The sequence below is a fragment of the Oncorhynchus tshawytscha genome, linkage group LG28 (assembly GCF_018296145.1).
Source record: "Oncorhynchus tshawytscha isolate Ot180627B linkage group LG28, Otsh_v2.0, whole genome shotgun sequence".
Classification (NCBI taxonomy): Eukaryota; Metazoa; Chordata; class Actinopteri; order Salmoniformes; family Salmonidae; genus Oncorhynchus; species Oncorhynchus tshawytscha.
The window spans coordinates 31,653,567-31,674,760 of record NC_056456.1 but is presented as its reverse complement, the minus strand read 5'-3'; the positions used below and the strand labels follow the sequence as shown (position 1 = coordinate 31,674,760).

General features: G+C 39.6%; 2 protein-coding genes across 3 annotated transcripts; both read right to left on the bottom strand.

The window, feature by feature from the left end:
- Window positions 1-154: 154 nt before the first annotated feature.
- Window positions 155-6,823, bottom strand: LOC112244596 (calponin-2). Its single transcript, XM_042307972.1, has 7 exons — window positions 6,610-6,823; window positions 3,626-3,747; window positions 3,263-3,329; window positions 2,763-2,900; window positions 2,362-2,478; window positions 1,763-1,909; window positions 155-1,576 (listed from the first exon to the last, which is right to left on the bottom strand). The coding sequence occupies exons 1-7, from the start codon at window positions 6,670-6,672 to the stop codon at window positions 1,280-1,282; spliced, it is 951 nt and encodes a 316-aa protein (XP_042163906.1). The 5' UTR covers window positions 6,673-6,823; the 3' UTR covers window positions 155-1,279.
- A 4,265-nt stretch (window positions 6,824-11,088) lies between these two features.
- LOC112244611 (mediator of RNA polymerase II transcription subunit 26) lies at window positions 11,089-17,417 on the bottom strand. Of its 2 annotated transcripts, none has more exons than XM_024412340.2 (3): window positions 17,048-17,417; window positions 14,670-14,747; window positions 11,089-14,569 (listed from the first exon to the last, which is right to left on the bottom strand). In XM_024412340.2, the coding sequence occupies exons 1-3, from the start codon at window positions 17,117-17,119 to the stop codon at window positions 12,902-12,904; spliced, it is 1,818 nt and encodes a 605-aa protein (XP_024268108.1). In that variant the 5' UTR covers window positions 17,120-17,417; the 3' UTR covers window positions 11,089-12,901. The 2 variants fall into 2 exon arrangements, with proteins under 2 accessions (XP_024268108.1, XP_024268109.1); XM_024412341.2 differs by having other exon boundaries at window positions 14,670-14,744.
- Window positions 17,418-21,194: the final 3,777 nt, after the last annotated feature.

Genomic DNA, 21,194 nt, shown 5'->3' with positions numbered 1-21,194 from the left:
CATTTTTCACATACCATGCAATTAGTATGTTAGGCTATGGAACGCAGACATTGTTTATGTCCTAATTAAAGCCACATGATCGTAGCCTAATTTATGATAACCATGTAACTAATGAGACACTCTATAGTTGTAACTAATTGGCACATCAGGCTGGTTTGTATACAATGTATGTCTTTATTCACACATATTTCCCAACATCCATAAATGTTTCTATTCATAATGAAAATATGGATCGAAAGGAAAGCCCAAAGAATATATATAAAACCAAAAAGGTAGTAAAAGCACATTTCCCTTCAGAGTCGGTACAAAACAAAAACACTTAACAAAACTATATATAAATAATCACATTGAATGACAGAGTTCAAAATCAAAAAATATGTTTGATCCTCTTATCAGTGAATCCATTAAAAACATTATACAATGAAGAAAATTGACAAAATGAATCCAGTATCCAGCTTGGAATGTTGAAAGCCTGAATGTTTTTTTCCCCCCAAGATACTCTAAGCCAAAGAAAACAATCTTGGCTCCAGTTGCTCTGGTTATGCAAACAAAGGAATTATTTCCTCCAAAGAAAGTATACAGTTGGCATACATAAAAAACGTGGACGGTGGTTTGTTTTGAAGGTCCAAACAGATACATCTTGTTGTCTTTTACATTACCAAGTAAAAATACTGAATGGATACAAATAATTACCACAAATTCACATCAATTATGGTAATATAAATGTATATAGGTTACATTAACAATATGACCTTTGGTACAAGGATAGGTAAATTACAATTATAGAACAGTCCATTTTTGAACTGGGGATTTTTAATAATTGAATTCTATTGGGTCCTTTCAAAGATGGATTCCAGGCAATATTTGCCTGAAAAAAAAAAAATGGAAAAAAAAAAAAATTGGCATAAACATTTAAATGTACCAATGGCAAACAGTTGTTGAGGGGGAAACTGGCAAGAGGGCTTTGGTACTTTACTAAAAGCTAATCATTGGGATATAAAAGCTAATCACAGCCCAGACACCAGTACTGGCTTTAGTGGTTACACTTTAAAAACACATAAGCATAGCCATTTCAACAGGAATATAAAAACCTACTAATGCATAGTACATGTGAGATATGTCTAACATTGGTCCTAACCGGTGCTTAAATGAGGGCAAGAGGGCACTATTGTCCAATACCAAAAGGAGATCAACCAAAAGGCGGAAAATCCTATGTAACAAATAACTTTGAAAAAGCCTTTCTTGATGTTTCTTGTTTTCAACCAGCACAACCCCCCTTTTAATAATCCGTCCCCTCTTGCTGGTACACCGGCACCGCTTCATCTTTGAATTCTTGGTAACCCTCGTCTTGGTAGTCAGGGACATATTCGGCTCCGGCCCCATTCTGCTCCTCCTCCTCGTTCTTGGGGCAGTACTTGGCGTTGTAGATCTGACGACCCAGGCCAAAGTTCTGCCCGCTCTGATTGGCACCTGCATTGGAGCCCATCTGCAGTGACATGGTGCTGTTGTCACATTTGTCTGTGCCCAGCTTCTGGTCATAGATGGCACGGCGGGTTCCTGGAGCTGTCATGCCAGCCTGAGTAGAGGAAGATAACTAATTCATATGTAGCAGTGAATTAAAATAAGCAAGAATCCATTAGTAAAAGCCAAAGTTTACTAGTGCAGTTATGTCCCCCATTGACAATATTGATACCTTGATTGAGTTAAGACATGGTGAAATTAATGAGAACTTGCATTTGCTTTTCTACACATGGACTTCTACCTGACTGGCCCCCTTGTTGGTACCCATTTGCAGACTGATGGTGGAGTTGTCCATGGGGGGCAGGATGTGAGCCTTGGGATCGTAGAGGTGCCTCCTGGTGCCGTATGCATTCATGCCCGCCTGGCTGGCACACTTATTCGTCCCCATCTGCAGAGACAGACAGGTATCAGTTATAAAAGGAAAACAGCAAAGGATGAATGGAAAATTACAACCCCCCTAGATGGAGACTTTCAGACAGACTGAGAATGCCTGAGTAGATATCATCAAATCAACAATATTGTTCTTGGCTGAAATAGAAGTCATGCCAAAGGGCATATAAAAGTTAGGAATCATTGATGTAAACCTACATGCAACCCGTCAATAAGAAATATCCAAAACAAATAGAAGTTATGAAAAGATTAAATAAAATATGAGTTTTATAAGAACAATAGCATGGATGTCTGTCTCTGCCTTAGCCTGTTATAAAGGCTGTTAGCAATATGTATTGGTTAGCTTTGCTACTGATGTTTTTTTGTTTGGCAAGACGGCAACAGAGCTGGCAACAGCAAAAAGAACAACATGTTCTTCAGTGGTATCACTGTCAACACATTCCCTCTTGCCTGCAGTCCAATGACACACTGTCCGGCCTTCATCTTCTCCTCGTCGAATAGCCTCTCCTGTTTGTCTGCGTACTTCACCCCAATGTCCACTCGGGACTGGCAGCCCTTGGTCTTGGCCTGCAGGGGAAAGTGTACAGAAATCCAGTCACTGTTTAATTCCCCAAGATTTTACTGGACACAATTCTATGAGTTTATTCAGGAGGGGGTTGTATTTACATCCCGCTTCTGACACCATATGTTGATGAAGACGAGACACCATTATTTTAGCGACAAAACCTGACATGCAGTAATGCTCTGTTCAACAAGGTCAAGTGATTTAATGCAAGTGGCAATTACACATTTCAAATACAGAAGATTCTCATTAGGGATGCAACCATAAAAATGAGAGTTTGAAAAGTTACCGTGCCAGCGAGAGACAGCAGTGTGCTCTGGACCTGGGTCATGTTCCCACTCTCAAACAGGTCGTTGGCCTCAAAGATATCATGGGGCTTCAGGCCGTACATTTGGATAGATTTGATGAAGTTGGTGATGTTCTCCAGCTAGAACCAGACAAGTGCATAAGAAGAAAAGATGAGTAAAGAGCTTCTCAATAATTGCATGAAGGTAGATTTTAGGAAGTCACACCTATAACGAGGCCATCACAAGCCATTGAGCTAAAAGGCTCTCTCTGGCACACTGAGGTCTCACTATATTTCATATTCTAACCCAAATTCTATTTCAGTAAACTCACTGGTCCAGAGAGTTGCACCTCTAATAATAACAATCTACCTCTGCTTTTAAGCTAGTAAAAAAAACAGGCTTGGTCAGCACAACAGCTCAGATATATTCTCTAGCTGTAAAACCAGCTGGTAAAGTACAGTTCAAGTCTGTTCACGTAGAGAGAACAATCCAAGCAGCTCACCTGATGCCAGTTCATGGTGGACGAGTTGATCTTTTTCACGGAGCCAGGTTGAAGTTTGTTGATCAGTCTAGGGGAGGAAGAGAGTTTGCTTACTTAGACTGCAGCACCTCATAGGCAACAGAAGGAATCAGAGGAGAAACGGGTCTATATTGCAGTAAAACCCACAGCAAGGAGGACAGACAGGACATATGCAATGGATTGTATGATTTGATGTATAATGTTGTAGCTAGCAGAACGTTTATGAGTGATGTCTTTGGTTGAATGCATTGGCTGGTGCCATAAAATGTGTAGCTTTATGGGTCAATAAAGCCACATTGTACATAGGGACGTGATGACGGATCCTGGCCCTATTCAGAAACATACTTGCACAAGATGACACCATTTTTCAGGCCTTTCTGGAAGTCTTCCCCGATGTCACATCCGGTCGTATCCTCGATCCAGACCTTTAGCTCCTCCTCTCTCTGAGGGTCGTACTTTCCGGCAATCTGGGGAAGGTCAAAAGTCCATTATAGGAGACCTTTACATCTTGGAAAAAGTTGCACAACATGTAGGTTACACTTTATTTTACAGTAATGTTTCCACTGGTATTTAGGAGAAAAATGTCCAATGGGTACTTCAAATAGTTACCAATTGTGTAGAATTATCTGGTACCTAATGGTGGCCATTGCTGCTTGTTTGAATGGATCCCAAAGAAACAAATAAGTAATTCATAGATTATTACAGTGTAATTACTATTTTACCAGGTACTTCCTGTATTAAAAAAAAAAAAAAAGTGCTACTAACGTATGTGTGGAAGTACTCATCAATTGATGACTTGGTAGTGGGCGTTTGCATTTCCAGAACCACAGCAGAAATAAAGAACATTATAGTTTGTGCGTGTTAAAATTCTCTCAAGAGTTTATTATGGGCGGCCCAAAAACCATGATTCACTGTGTCAACCAATTGGGATAACTTTGTGTGTTATTCTTGCTGTTTAACTGTCCTTACAGAGCCAACACTGACATTAGCTCAAACACAAAACGCGCACGCATCCTGTTTGGTTAACCACTTAAATCTCCTTGAAGCACAGGAAGGCAGCTGCATGGTATAGGGGAGAGTTAAACTACGCAATTTGACGCTGCATTCCTTGTTGAGGGTGTTATCCTGATTTGTAAATACTTTGGTTGAGTAAATAATCAAAAGAAAGTGTGAAGATGGAAACTGGCACTAAAAGCAATGTTTAGAAAACGTCATATATCTGTAGTGTCGATCTTACTATAAAAATGCTACTACAAATAGAAATGCAAAAACACTGCAATGTTTGTACAGAAAGTTATATTTTTTTAAAAGGTCTCTATATCTCTCAACAATACATTTTGAGGTTGAAGTTACAAATACATACCAAAGAATAGTAAGACTGAGGAATAGAGTCAAAATATTCTCCACAAATTTCCCTCCACGGCTAAAAGGTGAAGCGGAATTTTAAGTACAACCGAATAAAGGACTTTCTGGGCAAACCGGTCCTGTCATTATATATTTGCTTCATTTGATTATCCCCAAATTAAAACAACATTGACTGCTTTAATTGCCCACAGGACATTTGAAAGATGTAATTTCGAGAGGCATGGTTAACTCAAGGAATTCATTCCGCGGCGCAATTTAGATCATGGGGAATGAGACTGTTAAGACGCTGAGTTGAAGGAGTTTAAATCAAATGGATTGAACATGGACCACTATTACGTTCTCAAAAAACATATTTGATAGTCTTGTCTAGTGGATCAGTTCCAACATCTGGGTTAACCATCATTTCACCTACCATCTAGAATTGTTAAGGGGCCTAGTCAAGGAGGAAAAACTCCTTGAATAACAACACTTCACATTGCATTGCTACATCATTAACGGCAGGAAATACCAGAGACAATGGACATCATTCATTGGTATGAGAGGAAACCACCAGCTTTACATCCACTTGGCTACCCGTACACTGTTCTGAGGACCAATGGAAAACCCTCGCCAATATAAGGACTCAGCCAAGGAATGCAAACAATAAATCAGCCGGTGGTCTAAAAGACACATTGCTAGGTCTCAGACACAGAAGAACATAATGCACATGCATCTGCTGTGTGTAATCTGCAGTTAAATGGATCAGGGTAGTAACATGGGGACCGGAGTATTCCTTTGTATAACATAACTTGGAACATGATGGGTAAAGTTTGTTGTTTATGAAAGATAAACAAAAATAATATTATATTAGTCATTATTCTCTATTTACATAAGTGAAGAGCCAGGTTGGCAAACTTTGCAAAGCATTTCAATTTCATTTCTCCCATTACACTGCAAAAGTGTAACACACGATTACAAAACATAATAAGTACAGGAACACAAACGCTCTAAATCTTCACTGTAAATTTGTGATAAAATAGTTATATTTGGCCCGAGGGATACAGTAGTAGGTTAACTCCTGGTTGTGCCATGTCATTGATGTTTTGGATGAAGGGCATTTGCAGATAAACTTAATTGGTCAAGTACACACATGGTCCAACCGATTTGGTAGAAGCAAACCTCCGGTTGCCTGCTCACTTCCCGACAAATTTTTCCAGTCGGACAGGGATTCGAACTGGCAACCCTCTCTAACAGCTATACTACCTGCCACCAGAAAACACTGGCACTGTCTCCTGTCAACGTTTACTTTTGAAAGTGCACATGTTCAAAAAGAGAACATATTTCTATTTGGATTGTTTTGCGATGCCAATTGTCAAATTACGCACTACAATAGCCATTCACCAAGGCCCCAATCCACCACAGCGCAGGATGCAGCAGTTGTTCTCGTGATAGGACTGTGTGACCTCTGGATGGGTGACAAACTCAGGGACATGGATGGATGGATGCATGAAAGACCTACAGTGTTGTACTGACCAGTTTCTCTATGTAAATGGGACTGTATAGGGATTTTTAACTTGCCACAAGAAAATATACATTGCCAACACGGGCAACGCCCATGCCTTTTTAAGCGCTTCCCAAAAGTAAACCAACTACTTAAACCAAACTAAAGTTTTTTTAAATTAGCATGTTGTCATATTAATGAACAGTGTTATCAAACATATGTGCGTAGCCGGTAAAGCTTGTAATTTGATAAAAGTTTCCCGCTTTATCTAGGTCATTCCAAAAGTATAGTAGCTTTGCCCGTTCCACGTAATTATCTTTACACTCAGTCTCTACATCATAGCCTATGTAACCTAAAATACCTAGGCATACACATTTTTCAATAAATAAATCAAGTTTTCCGTAATAAACCTCACTAACGCTATAGGTTACTACCATTAGGCAAAGGATTCATTCGCACTTTACTCTCTTCCGTGAACACTTACCTTGCTTTTGACTTCTGCAGAAAACCCATAAGCGGGACCTCTGTTAAATGATGAGCCAGACATTATTATAAACGAGTTACTTTGTTTTTCGTATAGATACTTTGTATCAGTTTCTTTGTGCAAATACTTTTATTTTCGTTTTTCTTCCAGTTAAACTCCGGAGTGAACTAAACACTTCCTTTCTTTTTTCTTGCAACCAATAAAAATGCTTACACGAATTTGTACGCTTCGTTAATCGATTTTAGGCTCCACCTTCCCCTTTCTGAGTCTAGGTAGTGACTCGTGATTGATATAAAAAAGTCCTTATATGGAAGGAAAGTCCCACATTCCTGAATGGTGGGAGTATCCTATGGTCCAACCAGCAGTCATGGAGTCTTGAATCACCGTTGGGAAAAGTTTGAGTAGAGGAACTACCAAAACGAGCTACTGAATGACGTAATGATACTACTCTTGAGACACATTTTTTTAAGTGTAAAGGACCCCCTTTGCTCGTTCAAGGGGTTTGGAATTCTGAGAATGTTAATATCTCTAGTAGGCTACATCCAAAGGAGAACACGACATGAAACATTTAACCGAATATTTTAGTTTAGCCTACATTAGACAAATTATCATGATTTATGTGTTATTACATTGTTATAAACCACAGTTAGTTTTGTCTACAATAACATCATAAAACACTGATAAAAAAAGTAAAGTCAATACAGTGTCCATTTATATCACTTCAGTGACAGAAAGGCAGATCAATTCTGTTTTTTTCCCCCCACTAATTAGTCTTTTGACCAATCACATCAGATCTTTTCACATCAGCTCTTTTTCAGAGCTGATTTGATTAGTGGGTGAAAAAAAAATCATAATTGTGCTGGCTGTCTAAACGCAGCCTTAGTGTCGTTGTCAATTCAATTCGAGTCTTTGGAATATTATCTTGATAATCCATGACATTATACTTCTTAGTCTCAAATGAAAATGGCATACTGAACTCATTTGGATACCTACCAACAACGTCATCCAACATTTTTAGCCCAATTCAGTATCATAAGCTATTTCCTATTATTCTGTGAGTTCCACTGATGAGACAAGACTGTTACTACCAATTGGATACCACGAAATTGGGGAGAAAAGGGGGTAAAAAAATACAAACATTTATAGGTTACACTTCTTTTTTTTTATTAGTCTCGGGCTGTTGTCGGTAGGTGCACCGATTCAGCTGCACTGTGGCCTGGTCGGCCAACTGTTGGCATTTTTAACCATTTTATGTGTCTGAAGGTACAAACTCTACCTTCACTGCAGGCCCATACAGCAAATGAAGTGCAGTATAGGCCTATAGTTGATACTGTGAGATTTCAAAACGTTGAAAACCATGACTAGAGAGAAACTGTCAATGAATACAGCAAAGAGATGCTGTTTTTGTTAGTGAGTTGATGTGTAAGTTCTTACTCACAACTGTCGACACTTTTTATTCAACACTTTCAATAGCCATAAAATGCATGTTTTTCCTATTTCACTCAGCACTACAACAGTGCATTTTGACTCAAAGTGATCTTGACTCAGAAAAGGTTGGTGACCACTGTTTGTCCTTTTAACACTATCAACATTTCCCTTTACTTTGCCAATTGTGATCGAATCAATGCAAAATTAGCCACTTTCAATGCAACATACTGAAACCAAACAAACTATGCAAATCTTGGTTCTAGTCAGAACTAGAAGCACAAGCATTTCACTACACTCACATTAACATCTGCTAACCATGTGTATGTGACAAATACAATTTTATTTGATTTGATTTGAATTTCACAAAGTTCAAGTTTGCACTCAGCAGACCTGAAATTTGCTCAGTGCCGAAAAAAATTAGAGGGAACTTTGGTTGCAAAGTAGCTAATAAGTAGTAAGTAGTTGAAATGTCGCTAATTAGCTAAAATGTTAAATTTGTCCCTGATGAGATTCAAACTAGCAACCTTTCAGCTGCTAGACATTAGCGTTATATGCACGACAAACCACCATACTTTGTTTTTGCCTTAAGTAACCATCTGTCTTATGTAACCATGCCAAACCTAACATACAGTATCATGCTAATTTGAGTGTGTCGGATTTACATTCACTATGTTACTATGTTAGTCTATGAGACCAGGCTGGGAGTTTGGCTGCTGCTGTATCCTTGCAGGTGGTGTGGGTGTCTGGCAGAAGTACAGTTGAAGTCAGAACTTTACATACATCTTAGCCAAATACATTTAAACTCAGTTTTTCACAATTCCTGACATTTAATCCTAGTAAAAATTCCCTGCCTTAGGTCAGTTAGGATCACCACTTTATTTTAAGAATGTCAGGATAATAGTAGATAGAATGATTTATTTCAGCCTTTATTTATTTCTTCACATTCCCAGTGGGTCAGAAGTTTACATACACTCAATTAGTATTTGGTAGGATTGCCTTTAAATTGGGCCTCTAACTTGGGTCAAACCTTTTGGGTAGCCTTCCACAAACTTCCCACAAGTTGGGTGAATTTTGGCCCATTCCTCCTGACAGAGCTGGTGGAACTGAGTCATGTTTGTAGGCCTCCTTGCTCGCACACATGTTTTTTCAGTTCTTCCCACAAATTTTCTATAGGATTGAGGTCAGGGCTTTGTGATGGCCACTCCAATACCTTGACTTTGTAGTCCTTAAGCCATTTTGCCAGAACTTTGGAAGTATGCTTGGGGTCATTGTCCATTTGGAAGACCCATTTGCAACCAAGCTTTAACTTCCTGACTGATGTCTTGAGATGTTGCTTCAATTTATCCACATAATTTTCTTACCTCATGATGCCATCTATTTTGTGAAGTGCACCAGCTCTCCTGCAGCAAAGCACCCCCACAACATGATGCTGCCACCCCCGTGCTTTACGGTTGGGATGGTGTTCTTTGGCTTGCAAGCCTCCCCCTTTTTCCTCCAAACATTACGATGGTCATTATGGCCAAACAGTTATATTTTTGTTTCATCAGAGCAGAGGACATTTCTCCAAAAAGTATGATCTTTGTCCCCATGTGCAGTTGCAAACCGTAGTCTGGCTTTTATGGCGGTTTTGGAGCAGTGGCTTCTTCCTTGCTGAGCGGCCTTTCAGGTTGTCGATATTGGACTAGTTTTACTGTGGACATAGATACTTTTGTACCTGTTTCCCCCAGCATTTTCACAAGGTCCTTTGCTGTTGTTCTGGGATTGATTTTCACTTTTGTGAAAAAAAGTGCATCTCCTTCCTGAGCAGTATGACGGCTGCTTGGTCCCATGGTGTTTATACTTGCGTACTATTGTTTGTACAGATGAACGTGGTACCTTCAGGCGTTTGGAAATTGCTCCCAAGGATGAACCAGACTTGTGGAGGTCTGCATTTTTTTATGATGTCTTGGCTGATTTCTTTTGATTTTCCCATGATGTCAAGCAAAGAGGCACTGAGTTTGAAGATACACCTCCAATTGACTCAAATGATGTCAATTAGCCTATCAGAAGCTTTTAAAGCCTTGACATCATTTTCTGGAAGCTGTTTAAAAAAGGCAGTCAACTTAGTGTATGTACACCTCTGACCCACTGGAATTGTGATACAGTGAATTATAAGTGAAATAATCTGTCTGTAAACAATTGATGGAAAAATTACTTGTGTCATGCACAAAGTAATATCCTAACCGACTTGCCAAAACTATAGTTTGTTAACAAGAGATTTGTGGAGTGATTGAAAAAACAAGTTTTAATGACTGCAACCTAAGTGTATGTAAACTTTTGACTTCAACTGTATATCGTTTGATCATTGCCTGAAGGCAAGGGGTAGGGAAGCAACAGGTTCATGAATCCGATATGAACAGCCACCAACCACCAGAGAATGACGAGGAGAAGTGGGGTCACAAGTGAGAACTTAGAGGGCCCAAAGACCCAACAGGCAACAGAGCTCTGACCTGGTCCTCAGTGACATGTTTCCAGACAGTCACAGGAGTGCAGCTGGTTGTCAGAGAGGTGACGCCATGGATGTGTAATGATAATTCACAAGTCTAAAGAGGAGTCTTCTAGAAGGAGCAGCAGTTCACTGACTACCACTCGGGTGAGGTAAAAGTGCACTGAGCAGCTTAGTCATGGGTTGATTGGAGTGATTCAGCACAGAGGTGTTCTGAAATGCATGTAGAGACTCGGTTATGCTATCAGAAGGAAGGGAGTTGAGTTATTGCGGTTTATCATAACAATGATGACAGCTACAGAACCTAATTCAAAAATATATAAAGCTATGATATACATTTGTTTAACCATAGAACTTGTCATTGCCCATTCTACTCCATGCTTAAAACCAACCGAAGTGCTCCATGAGGACACTCAGAATACACAACGGGAAAAAAACGAAGTAGTTATAAACCCATAAACATACGCATTTACTTCATTGAACGTACCATATTAATACCAACAAACAGTTAACCCCAACCTGACTACAGGTTGGGTTTATATTGTCAGAATTAAGAAAACAGAGCAGAGGGTTTAGAATGTCACTTTATTTTTCAAACTATTGAGAGATGTTAAACACTGAACAAATAAAGATGTCCCAGTCAAAACTGACCAGATCCACATCAATCATCTTTAACATTTCTTTATTGCGAGCTGTGTTTGAGTGATATCGCAGTCTGCAATTTACCCATACTGGACCAGTGTTCACTAAGGACCATTGCTTCGGGAAAAAAAATGGTGCATATTCCAGCATTATCGGACATAGAATTTGGAATTGTCCCTGACATAAACCTAGCTCCAAGGACAGGAGTATTTTGCGGAGCAAATACAGATTCAAAGGCACATTGGTAGGGATGGATTTAGCGGCACACAGTCTGATCTTCGCCTATCTAAAGTCATGTTATATGTGGAGAACAGTGGCAATGCAAGATGAGAAAAGGGAAAAGAAACTACCATGTTTGTTACATGGAAATAGTTTTTAGAATGTGTAATGGTACCACAGCACTCTAGGTTTATGTAGTTAACAAAAAAAGCTAAAAGAAACTATGCTTGTTCATTCACCATCATGCATGCTTCTCAATGAGTAGAACATTCCTGCAAAAAAAACGCTTAAAAGATCTGAGGGAATTTTGACATGGATGTCAAAACTATGTACAAAATTTGAACTTGCAGGTGTGTTGTATTTTTATCTACACGTAACTTTGTGTCAATTATGGAATTACAAAAGTTATCTACCACTGTATAACTAAATACAAAAGGTCTCATTTCTGTACATTCACGAAGGCTGTTCAACTTTAAAAATCTTGTGATGAAATTCCATAAGGCAAAATGATAGCTAAAGGAATGGTGACAAGTATAGTTTGCGCATACAAACACTTCCGTATTTTCTTGTCCTCACAATTGTTTACAGTTTTAATGCATTAGCGCCCTCGGTTTTGACATTTTTGCTCACAGTTCTGCCTGGGTGAGGATTGCTAGGGGATATGGGAGGAAATACAAAAATGTACATTTAACAAATAATTAATTGAAAAAGTAAACAGATTAAAAAAAAATAATAATAATAATACTTTTTGAATTGAACACATTCAAAAACAGGCTAAATTTGTTTTAGTATTTCCTCCCGGTAATAATTGTATGATGGCATGGGTACATTAGAACAGAGCGAGGAGAGAGATGTGAGGAGTATGGAATGTTGGATAGCTAACGCGCATTGGCCAATAAAAAGAAAAGACTGTGCAAAACAATGGTATGCCTCATTTGCATTGCAGAACAGGTCAACATTATGTGATGCAAACAGAAAAGCTCTACAGGTTTTGTACATCTGTTTCGATAAACCTCCCAAAAAAACAGAAAAGGTCAAATAAATAGATGCATACATGATAAGACATTTTATAATTTATTTTTTTATATATATGTCACATAAAGCTTCTTGTAACTGCCAAATTGGTGCCAGTATTCCACTTGCTGGACACATTCGGCTTTACCTGTGCTAGATGAACTCTTTCAACCCCTTCTGAGCATAACTGTGCCTCGACTGGACACCTAAACCCCAGCCAACCCGCAACTAGAACCTTAGTTTGCAATTCCTTGTTAGTAGCAGCACTGCAAACAGGGGCACATCTTTTCTGCAACTTTTTTTTAAATCTTAGAAAGAAAAGAGAACTGAAACAGCAGCCCTTTGACAAACCAACTTTTTTTTTTTTTTTTTACCAAAACCTCATTCGATTATCTCTGAGGGAGGCACGGAGGGAGTTTTGCAGTTCTGGCTTTCCACAACTCAGTGGCTAAAAAAATAGTTTTCCTTCCTCTGTCAAGTGACAGAGAGAGACACTCCATCTACTCAGTCTAGGCAGACATATGGCAGGATGTTTAGTTTGCTCTCATCCCCGTGCGGATCCAAAGATATGCACTCCGTCCAGTCGTACCAAGTGCCCTTGGTGTCGCAACAACCGTTTACCCCTTGCCAGTGCTCCATATGTACTCTGTGGAGGTCCTCGTCAGTCACCTCCCGGCTCACCCCCGGTGTGTCCGTTACCGAGCTGTCCAGCTGCAAGACGTGGACTCCTCGCCTCGCCTCCCTAACATCGCTCTCCTCCCGTTTCAGGTATTCTGACATGAAAAAGTGTGCGCCGGGGGCCTGGACCCCCGAGGATGTGAGCACGTTGCTCTGAAGGTTTAGGTAGGACTGGATGATGTCGTTTCGGGACAGCTCTTTCCAGTTAGTCTGTTGGAAGGGGCTGGGGGTGGGAGCGGGATGCTGCTGCAGGGGCAGGTGAGTCCTCTGCTGGGGCTCAGGGGGAGGTGGCCTTGGAGGTTCTTCCACCTGAGAGGGTTCTTTATGTACCATGGACTTGATCTGCCCCGTCACAGGGTCAAACGTTAGCCTGCGCTCTTTTAACCGCACAGGCCTCGTTTGGTCCTCTGTGTCCTGCCCCTGCAGGTTGACAGAGTAGTCCCTGGACCTGTACTTCTTCCTCTTTTTGCGGTCCGAGCTGGAGGCAGCGACTTCTGCCTCAGCCTTGATCACCACTACAGAGGAGGAGGGGGTGGGTCTATGTAGTTCTGAGCACTCAGAGTTGGTTGGGGCGGGCTGGGAGGTGGGAGGGAACACCGGCGGGGGTTCCAGTGTTGCAGCGTTGCGTGGGGGATGGGTGGTGACCTCTGAGGAGCCGGGCCAGTGCAGTGAGGCCCTATGGGCAGGGGGTGGCAGCCCATCCACATGAGACACTTCGGCTGGGGGCTTTAAAGACTGGGACGACAGCAAGCGAGGGCTCCGGGCCGGGCTTGGGATAGTCCCTTTTGGTGCATATGTTGAAGAGCGCTTGGACATAGTCTCTTGCTTCATAGTTCGCGGACTCCGCAGACTTGATGAGAGACAGTGGGGGCTTTTGGCCTGATACTGTCCACCGCCTCCTTCGTCCAGCCTTGCCTGCTGCTGCAACACAGCAGTCTTGAGTAAAGAAGAAGTGCTAGGTAGTTTGGTGAGGCCCGGTGAGCTTGGGTGAGGCTTGACAGCATTGACAGGGATTCTACTATGTTTGTCATTCTCTAGGGGCTCTGTACGGGCCCTGTCCGGTGATGGGGGAGCCTCAGGGCTACCTGCAATCCCATTTGTGGGTGGTGGGGTGTTGTACATCTGCTCGTAGGAGGACAAGTTGGAGATTTTGGCCACTAAGTGCACACTGTCCCTTTGCTCCCCTCTACGCTTTCTGCTGCTCGACTTCTCTGCTTTTGGCGAGTGGGTGTTGTGGACGTCATTTCTGGTTTTCACCTCTGGGACACCCTTGCTTGCCATTGAGACATCAGGGGGTGGAATGTCAGTCCGAAGGGGGTGGGCACTGCCATTTGCAGAGCCCGGGACACACATGGCCCCCCGAGATGGAGTCTCATTTTGCCCTGGCTCGATCAATTTCTGCCAGCTCCGCAAAAGCTTCTTGGCACGCTTGGCAAGGTCTTCATCCTTGGTCTGCTTCCTCACATCATTGATCAGTTTCCCTAAGCGAGTTTCCTAAGTTGGTAATAAAAAATAATAAAAAATGGTTAAGAACACCAGAATCATTGTCACTGGGAACAATACTTTTTTTTTTACTTAAAGCTTTGGGTCTTACCTCAAGAGCTTCTTTGGTGATAGGGAACTTCTCCAAATATGTGATAACTTCTAATACTGCCACCATATTGCAAATCTGCTGGAAGGAGCAAAAGTGGTGATCAGAACACAGAATTTCTGACAATATCGCTCAACAGTCAAGTCATTTAAAAAGATGGTGTCAAGCAACTGCAGTTACTAGCTAGCTGATACTTCTAAATAAACAACAGTTGGCTTGCGAGCTGGCCTATTACCTAGCTAGAGCTAAACGCTATGCTGGTTATCAACTGGCTAACAAGCAATCTGGCCAATTACTAGTGATGTTGAACATTCAGGCTGCTGCACAGACACTATGGAAGTTCTAGTCTAGAGAGCCAGGTTAAATTGTGTTTGAGTGCATAATAATGAGTGAGAAATAGGTGCAATAGCTTGGTGAGTGGGCAGAATATTTTATCATCCTAAATTTACATGTTGAATTATTTTGTCATAAAATTATTTTATATGTGCTAACTTCCCTAATGTGTACAGTTTGTGTTACACAAGCTTGTATTTTCACCACAAATGGAGTGTAATTACACTTATTTATATATATATTTTTTTTTTACCTCAGATTGGTAATATAAAAGTTAGTCATCAAGATTAAAAGAAAGCTGTCTGGTAAATGTAAAGACAGCTAAGTGAGACAACCACATTTTCTCTCTCTCAATGATACTATAAATCGATTGCTTTAAACAGAGTCATATTTTTGGTTTGTAGAACTACCGGAGGTGATGATTCAATAAAATGATGCAGTCAAAAAAAAAGTGTTGGGTTTTCTTTGGCTATCCACGGCAAAAACATTGTGGCAGAAGGAGATGAGCTAATAAATGGCTACTACAGGTTCACATCTATCGACAGGTAGGCTATATGTAGTATACCCAAGATCATTATGGGTTGTCCATTAGAAGAGCGCAAATAGTACATGTTGCCGTGGTTATTTTCCAAGATCCGTGGATTAATATACAATATCAATGTGAACGATTTGTGCGCACTACTGATTACAGTACAAACCACTTGGTAAATGTTGGTGTGAGTAGTTTATACGGTAGTAATTTAGCAAAATATGTTCTCAACACATGTATGACATGTATGTGTACAGAGAAATTTTTTGTTTTATCTTCAAAATAGCACAACCTATTTCTGCATGTTATGAATTTGGACATTTAAAATTGATATTTTGACAGTGGACTATGAATCAAAAATCGATGACAACCGGAAGCAGCAACAGTACCATTTTCAATTGATGTTTTAGGAATATCAACAGGATTCTACTTAATCACGTAAAAACTACTGAATGAGCCCAAAACGTGCTTTGATGTATTGATTTTGGTGATACAACTTGAAGTCGTGAAAATACGTTTATTTTTCCTACAATTATTTAAAGCATGATATAGTAGCTTGTTGCACATAACTAGCTAAATTATACCTAAATTATCTTATCCATAGCAGGAAACACTGAATAAGATAGCCTGACAACTAGGTAACGTTACATGACATGAGGCTAGCCATGTTAACCTGATGCTACTTATAATCTTAGCTAGGCAACTAGTTTGCAGGTTGCAATGAGGAGTCAACTGTATAGCCATTGCAGCTAAGGTAGCTTATATTGTAGCCAGGTAGCTTTCTACGAGTTAAGTTAACTAAGCTACCTAAACCTTGGCCAACAAAACCACTACAGGTGTTTAGATAGGTATTGGATAACACATGTCATGTGATTAGCTAGCCAACTACTTTTAACTAGCTAGAATTTAACAGATAAACACTTGTTTGAAACAGAGGTTTCATTCGCTGGCTCATTGGCTAACTAGCCAAAGTTAGTTAACTAGTTCGGTGAAGGAATTAGAAACGAAGCTTGCCAATAAATACCAAAACAAGTTCGACCTCACTCATTTTGACAAGTTAGCTAGCCAACCAACTAACGTTAGTTGGGTACTTGGTAGCTATTAGCTTGCTATGTACTGTTAGCTACGCAACAACGTGTATTTCGACGCGGACGAGGAATGGGAGAAAAATCAAGTGGGCTAGATAGTTAGCTAACTAACGTTAGGCTGACGCTATTTTGTCTGATATCCATTTAGTGTATCAAGAGTTAAGCTAACTTGTTTTCAACATAGCTGGCTAAACATTACCCTGTTGGCCAGGCTAGCAACGAAGTTAGCTACGTTAGCGTAGCAAGCTGGCTAGTTTTAACTACCTACAGTAGATAAGTCAGTAGCTAACTTAAGCTAGCAAGCAAGGTGTCAACTCACAAGCTTGTATTATTAGCTATAATTTATCAGTGGATATTGGGAATATTATTTTTAAATAAATATAACGGCAAGTATTCGTCCTGATAGCCACATCGTGTTGCTTGCTACTCACATTGCTGTGACTATCGATGGCCTGCAGCAGCCGGTCTCTCATCTGCTGCGGAGTTGCTGAGGCCGTTGTCATTGCCTGTTTGGTGCGATCCGGCGGACGGGGGAGGAATCCTCCAAAACGAATACTGTGGTACTTGTCGACACTCACGGGCCTTTATGGAGATATGCTAGATACTTGAGCCGCATATTTATCTAATGCATGTACGCTTAAACGTTCGTATAATGTCACATTGATTCGGAGACGTTTATCGCCTGCTGCTGCCTCTTCGGCGCTCTGGAAACTCACCACCAGCTGCTGACTGCTGGATCATTCACAACGGCCTATTGCATTATGGGATGCAATGGACGCACACTTGACCCGCGCACGTAGCTAAACCTAAACACACCTAGGGTAAGTGCAGGCCTAGTGGGAAGGCCCAACTACTGTGTTTTCAATAACATTTGCTTACAATACCTACTGTGAAATTAATTGTAGCTTATATTAAACACTACAAAATCAAGTGTTCAGTTCTAGCTGTTATTTTTTTCAATAGGAAGTTATTCCTACTGATGGTGCCTTTTGTGTATGACCCTGCATTGTATTGTTCTTATGCAATAAAAAGCTAAATTAGGTGAACATATGGTCCTATGGAAACCTCACTGGACTTGATTAGGTCAATGATTCTTTGTAGTCTAATAGTGTGGACTATTTACTGGCCCAAGCAGTTAAAATAGTTATTGTTAGCATTGCTTTCCTCCAAACTGTTGCTGAAATGTTCATTTGCTGGGTCTATACAGGATGTGACTAGAGGGGCCAGGGGAACCAGGTGAATAAGGTTCTTTCCAGCGACTCACCTGGGAAACTCCCAAAGATGTGGAAAAAAAATGCCAATTGATGGCATTATCTTTCTGAAAAGTTGATAAGTAGTTATTATATTTTAGCTGACAAAATTTGAATGTGACCGCTTCAGGTACAATGGCTCTACAAATATTATTATTATTATTATCATCATCATCATCTTAGTGTGTGAACATAATATTTGTGCTCTCTACAGCCATTCTACCTCTCATGATCACCAGATGGAGACATTGTACAACAATAAAACCATGGGCCAACAACATTCAGTGGGGTCAGTCACATGAATATGCTTATTTAGATTTTATTTAATCTAATTTCATTTACAAATAGTAATGCAAAGATACAAAGACTGAAGCCTTCACACAAGAAAAATACATTAGGTATGATTCGAATAGAAGCTTAACATCCGTTTTCAGTTATTTAGCACACATTTAATACAGCCCACATGGATTTTTTGGTCTGTTTTTTCCCGTTTTATATAAAAGCACAATTTAAAAAGAACAAGATTTGATCCATTCATTTTAAAGGGTCAGCTCAACAAAAGTACAGGATTGCCAAGCTGTTCTGCTGAATGCTAGGATTTGCATATTCGATGAGCATAACTGTCCTGTTGCTGTGAGTACAGTAGGTATAGTATCCAGACATTGCAGTTAAATACATTTGCAACATTTGAGTAATAGTACTGAAAAGAAAATACATTATATTACAATTTAGCTGCCGTTGTATGAGAAAGGGACCACTAGAGTGGGCCATCCCCCATTAAATGCACATATCAGAGGATTTCTAGTTTTTTTGTTGTTGTGGTAACTATTCTGAATGATCAAACAATGATTATCTCCATTTCATCTGTCTGGTTGATTTTCCCTTTTTACATGTATTGCCACTATAATAAATGAAAACATTTACAGAATTATATTGAGATCTGCATTTTATCCTACTGGAGATGCTTTGGGTGAGCAGGTTTTAGTCACACAGAGTGTTTGCACATGGTTAACCTAACCTAGTCAGAGCTAAATACTTGCTAAAAGCAAAAAATATCACATCAAGACTTTTTTTTTTTTACATCATAAGGAGATATTTACAAATTTGGTACCATGTAGAAAGAGTTACCTCAAGGTATCAAGCTGAAAATGTCAGTCACATGTCAGTCTTAATGCAGTAGGTTATGCAGTGAGAAATAAACTTAAGATAAAGACGATTTATATTTTCCTCAAATATTTTCCTTTTCTAAATGTAAACAATTCATAGACAAGTGTATAGTTTTAAGTTTATGTAATTCTCAGTCTAACAAAATAAAAACATAACTTTTGAGATGCAGTGGGAAATTAGAGTATTTGAAGACTATTTCAACATTGACAGAAACACATTTTTAGTGAAGGACAGATAACAATGTGCTCCAAAATAAGTGCATTACTGGAACTATAAATAAGAGTTAAAGGGACAATTTATGAACGTAATACTTGGAAATACAGTTATTTATTTAGCAGCTATACAGCCTGGATCTGTCGGTTTCAGCATTGGACAGCTCCATTGTCACAGTCATGACATTAAGGGAAGCTGTCAACTGCTGATTCAGTCAGGCAGCCAGGCTAGTATGTCAAAACGTTGAGATGGCCATGTTTGGCTATGTAATACTTAAATATTGCCCAGATTACCTGTCTGGTGTCACGGGGAAGTTGATGGGTTTACAGCAGGGTTATTCAACCGGGGGTCCGTGAAGGTACTGCAGGGGGTCACCGAAAATGTTTATTTACGTCACTAGCAACAGAATAAACTGATTTTAAATGACATACCTACAGTATAAAATATGGTTAGCTTTCTTGACTTGGACATACATTTTTGCCAAAACACAACTAAACTTTGTTTAACCAGCTGCCCTTAGCGAAAATGGGTTTCTAGCTAATAGGCTATATTAGAGTTTATACTTCCTCTTCTAATTAGAATGTGGGGTGGTGGAAAGCTTCTATCAAATCTATTTATTTTAAATTGTTGATTACTTCTTGCTCTTATCAGTCACCTAATGATAAGACAAGACGTGAAAACATTTATTTTTGCTAACATATGATGGGGGTCCCTGGGTCGCCGATTTGTCTGGGAGCTAGTCTCTGGGCATGAAAAGGTTGAAGACCCCTGGTTTACAGTATCCTGTGTGGATGGCAAGGGTCCATTTCATATTAAAACAACATCTTTCCCCTTATTGTGGCAGTAATAATAGATCTTTCAAATCAGTCAGATTTACTACATAAACACAGATTTTTTTTTTTTTAAAGAAAAGACAACTGATTGTAAAAACACAGTTAAGCAACACGGAGTTTGGATCAGTCTGAAAACATTTGGTAATCCGATACTAAGTCAGAAAAACAGAACAGAAGAACAATGGCAAACTGCAGCACATTAATTCTCAGTGCATGTAACACACATTTTCACTATTGACATATCACATAAAGCACAAAAACATTTATACCGAAAAGCAATAAACACAGTTAATCTATACACTCGGCAAACAGAATACACTTCAGTGGGCATCTAGCGCATAAACACATAGAAGATCAAATGTATAAGTACAAACACCAGATAATTGCATCTCCATGTGAATAAAAGGCTGATAAAACATGTATTTTTGTTGCTTTTGGACATAGCAGTTCAGTTTGTGTGAGGCCTTGCCACTGTTCGAATCGAAGATGGACAATTGACCATACAAGGAAAACGTAACAGAACATTAAACCACATTTAAGTCTATTCCACCTTTCTTCCAATATAATCTTTTGCATGACATTGTGCTTGATAGAAAAAAAGAACATACAAAATAAAACCAAGCTAAAAATAAGAAAAAAGCTCATCTTGAAACTCATGCAAAGTAATCAGAAAAAAGGAAAAGAAAACATTTCCACACACAAAAAGTACAAATCAAGCGCTAAAGATTAGAAATCCGGACTGCTTCTGATTCAGAACCACTCTGGCAGCCAAAACGGTTCTGACATTCACATCTGTAACCAATAATATACATGCATATAAAATATTGGTTTTCAGGAGAAACTCTTAAAATCAATGATCGAGGAAAACAACAAAACCTGAATGCGAATATTCTAAGATATTATATTTCATTAATCTCTTAAATTTAGGTTAATATAGGGAAAATACTACATTTCCCAGAATGCATTAGTGTTGGCCCTAAAGCCTTCAACATAAGCCAAACAAATGAAATAGTTGGTGGAAATATAATTGGCTATTCTATGCACTAAAATAGAATATGAACATTGATTCCAGAGAAAAGTCGTATATTCTTTGGTATCTGGAAGTGTGACCCGTC

What these genes read in the sequence shown, in the direction of transcription:
- LOC112244596 (XM_042307972.1), bottom strand. Translation starts at nt 6,672, where the DNA reads ATGTCTGGCTCATCATTTAACAGAGGTCCCGCTTATGGGTTTTCTGCA. An exon ending in CTGCAGAAGTCAAAAGCAAG is followed by an intron (nt 3,748 to 6,609) that starts GTAAGTGTTCAC and finishes GACCTTCCCCAG; the next exon opens with ATTGCCGGAAAGTACGACCC. An exon ending in CCAACAAGGGGGCCAGTCAG is followed by an intron (nt 1,577 to 1,762) that starts GTAGAAGTCCAT and finishes TCCTCTACTCAG; the next exon opens with GCTGGCATGACAGCTCCAGG.
- LOC112244611 (XM_024412340.2), bottom strand. Translation starts at nt 17,119, where the DNA reads ATGACAACGGCCTCAGCAACTCCGCAGCAGATGAGAGACCGGCTGCTG. An exon ending in CCATCGATAGTCACAGCAAT is followed by an intron (nt 14,748 to 17,047) that starts GTGAGTAGCAAG and finishes TGCTCCTTCCAG; the next exon opens with CAGATTTGCAATATGGTGGC. An exon ending in TCACCAAAGAAGCTCTTGAG is followed by an intron (nt 14,570 to 14,669) that starts GTAAGACCCAAA and finishes TTACCAACTTAG; the next exon opens with GAAACTCGCTTAGGGAAACT.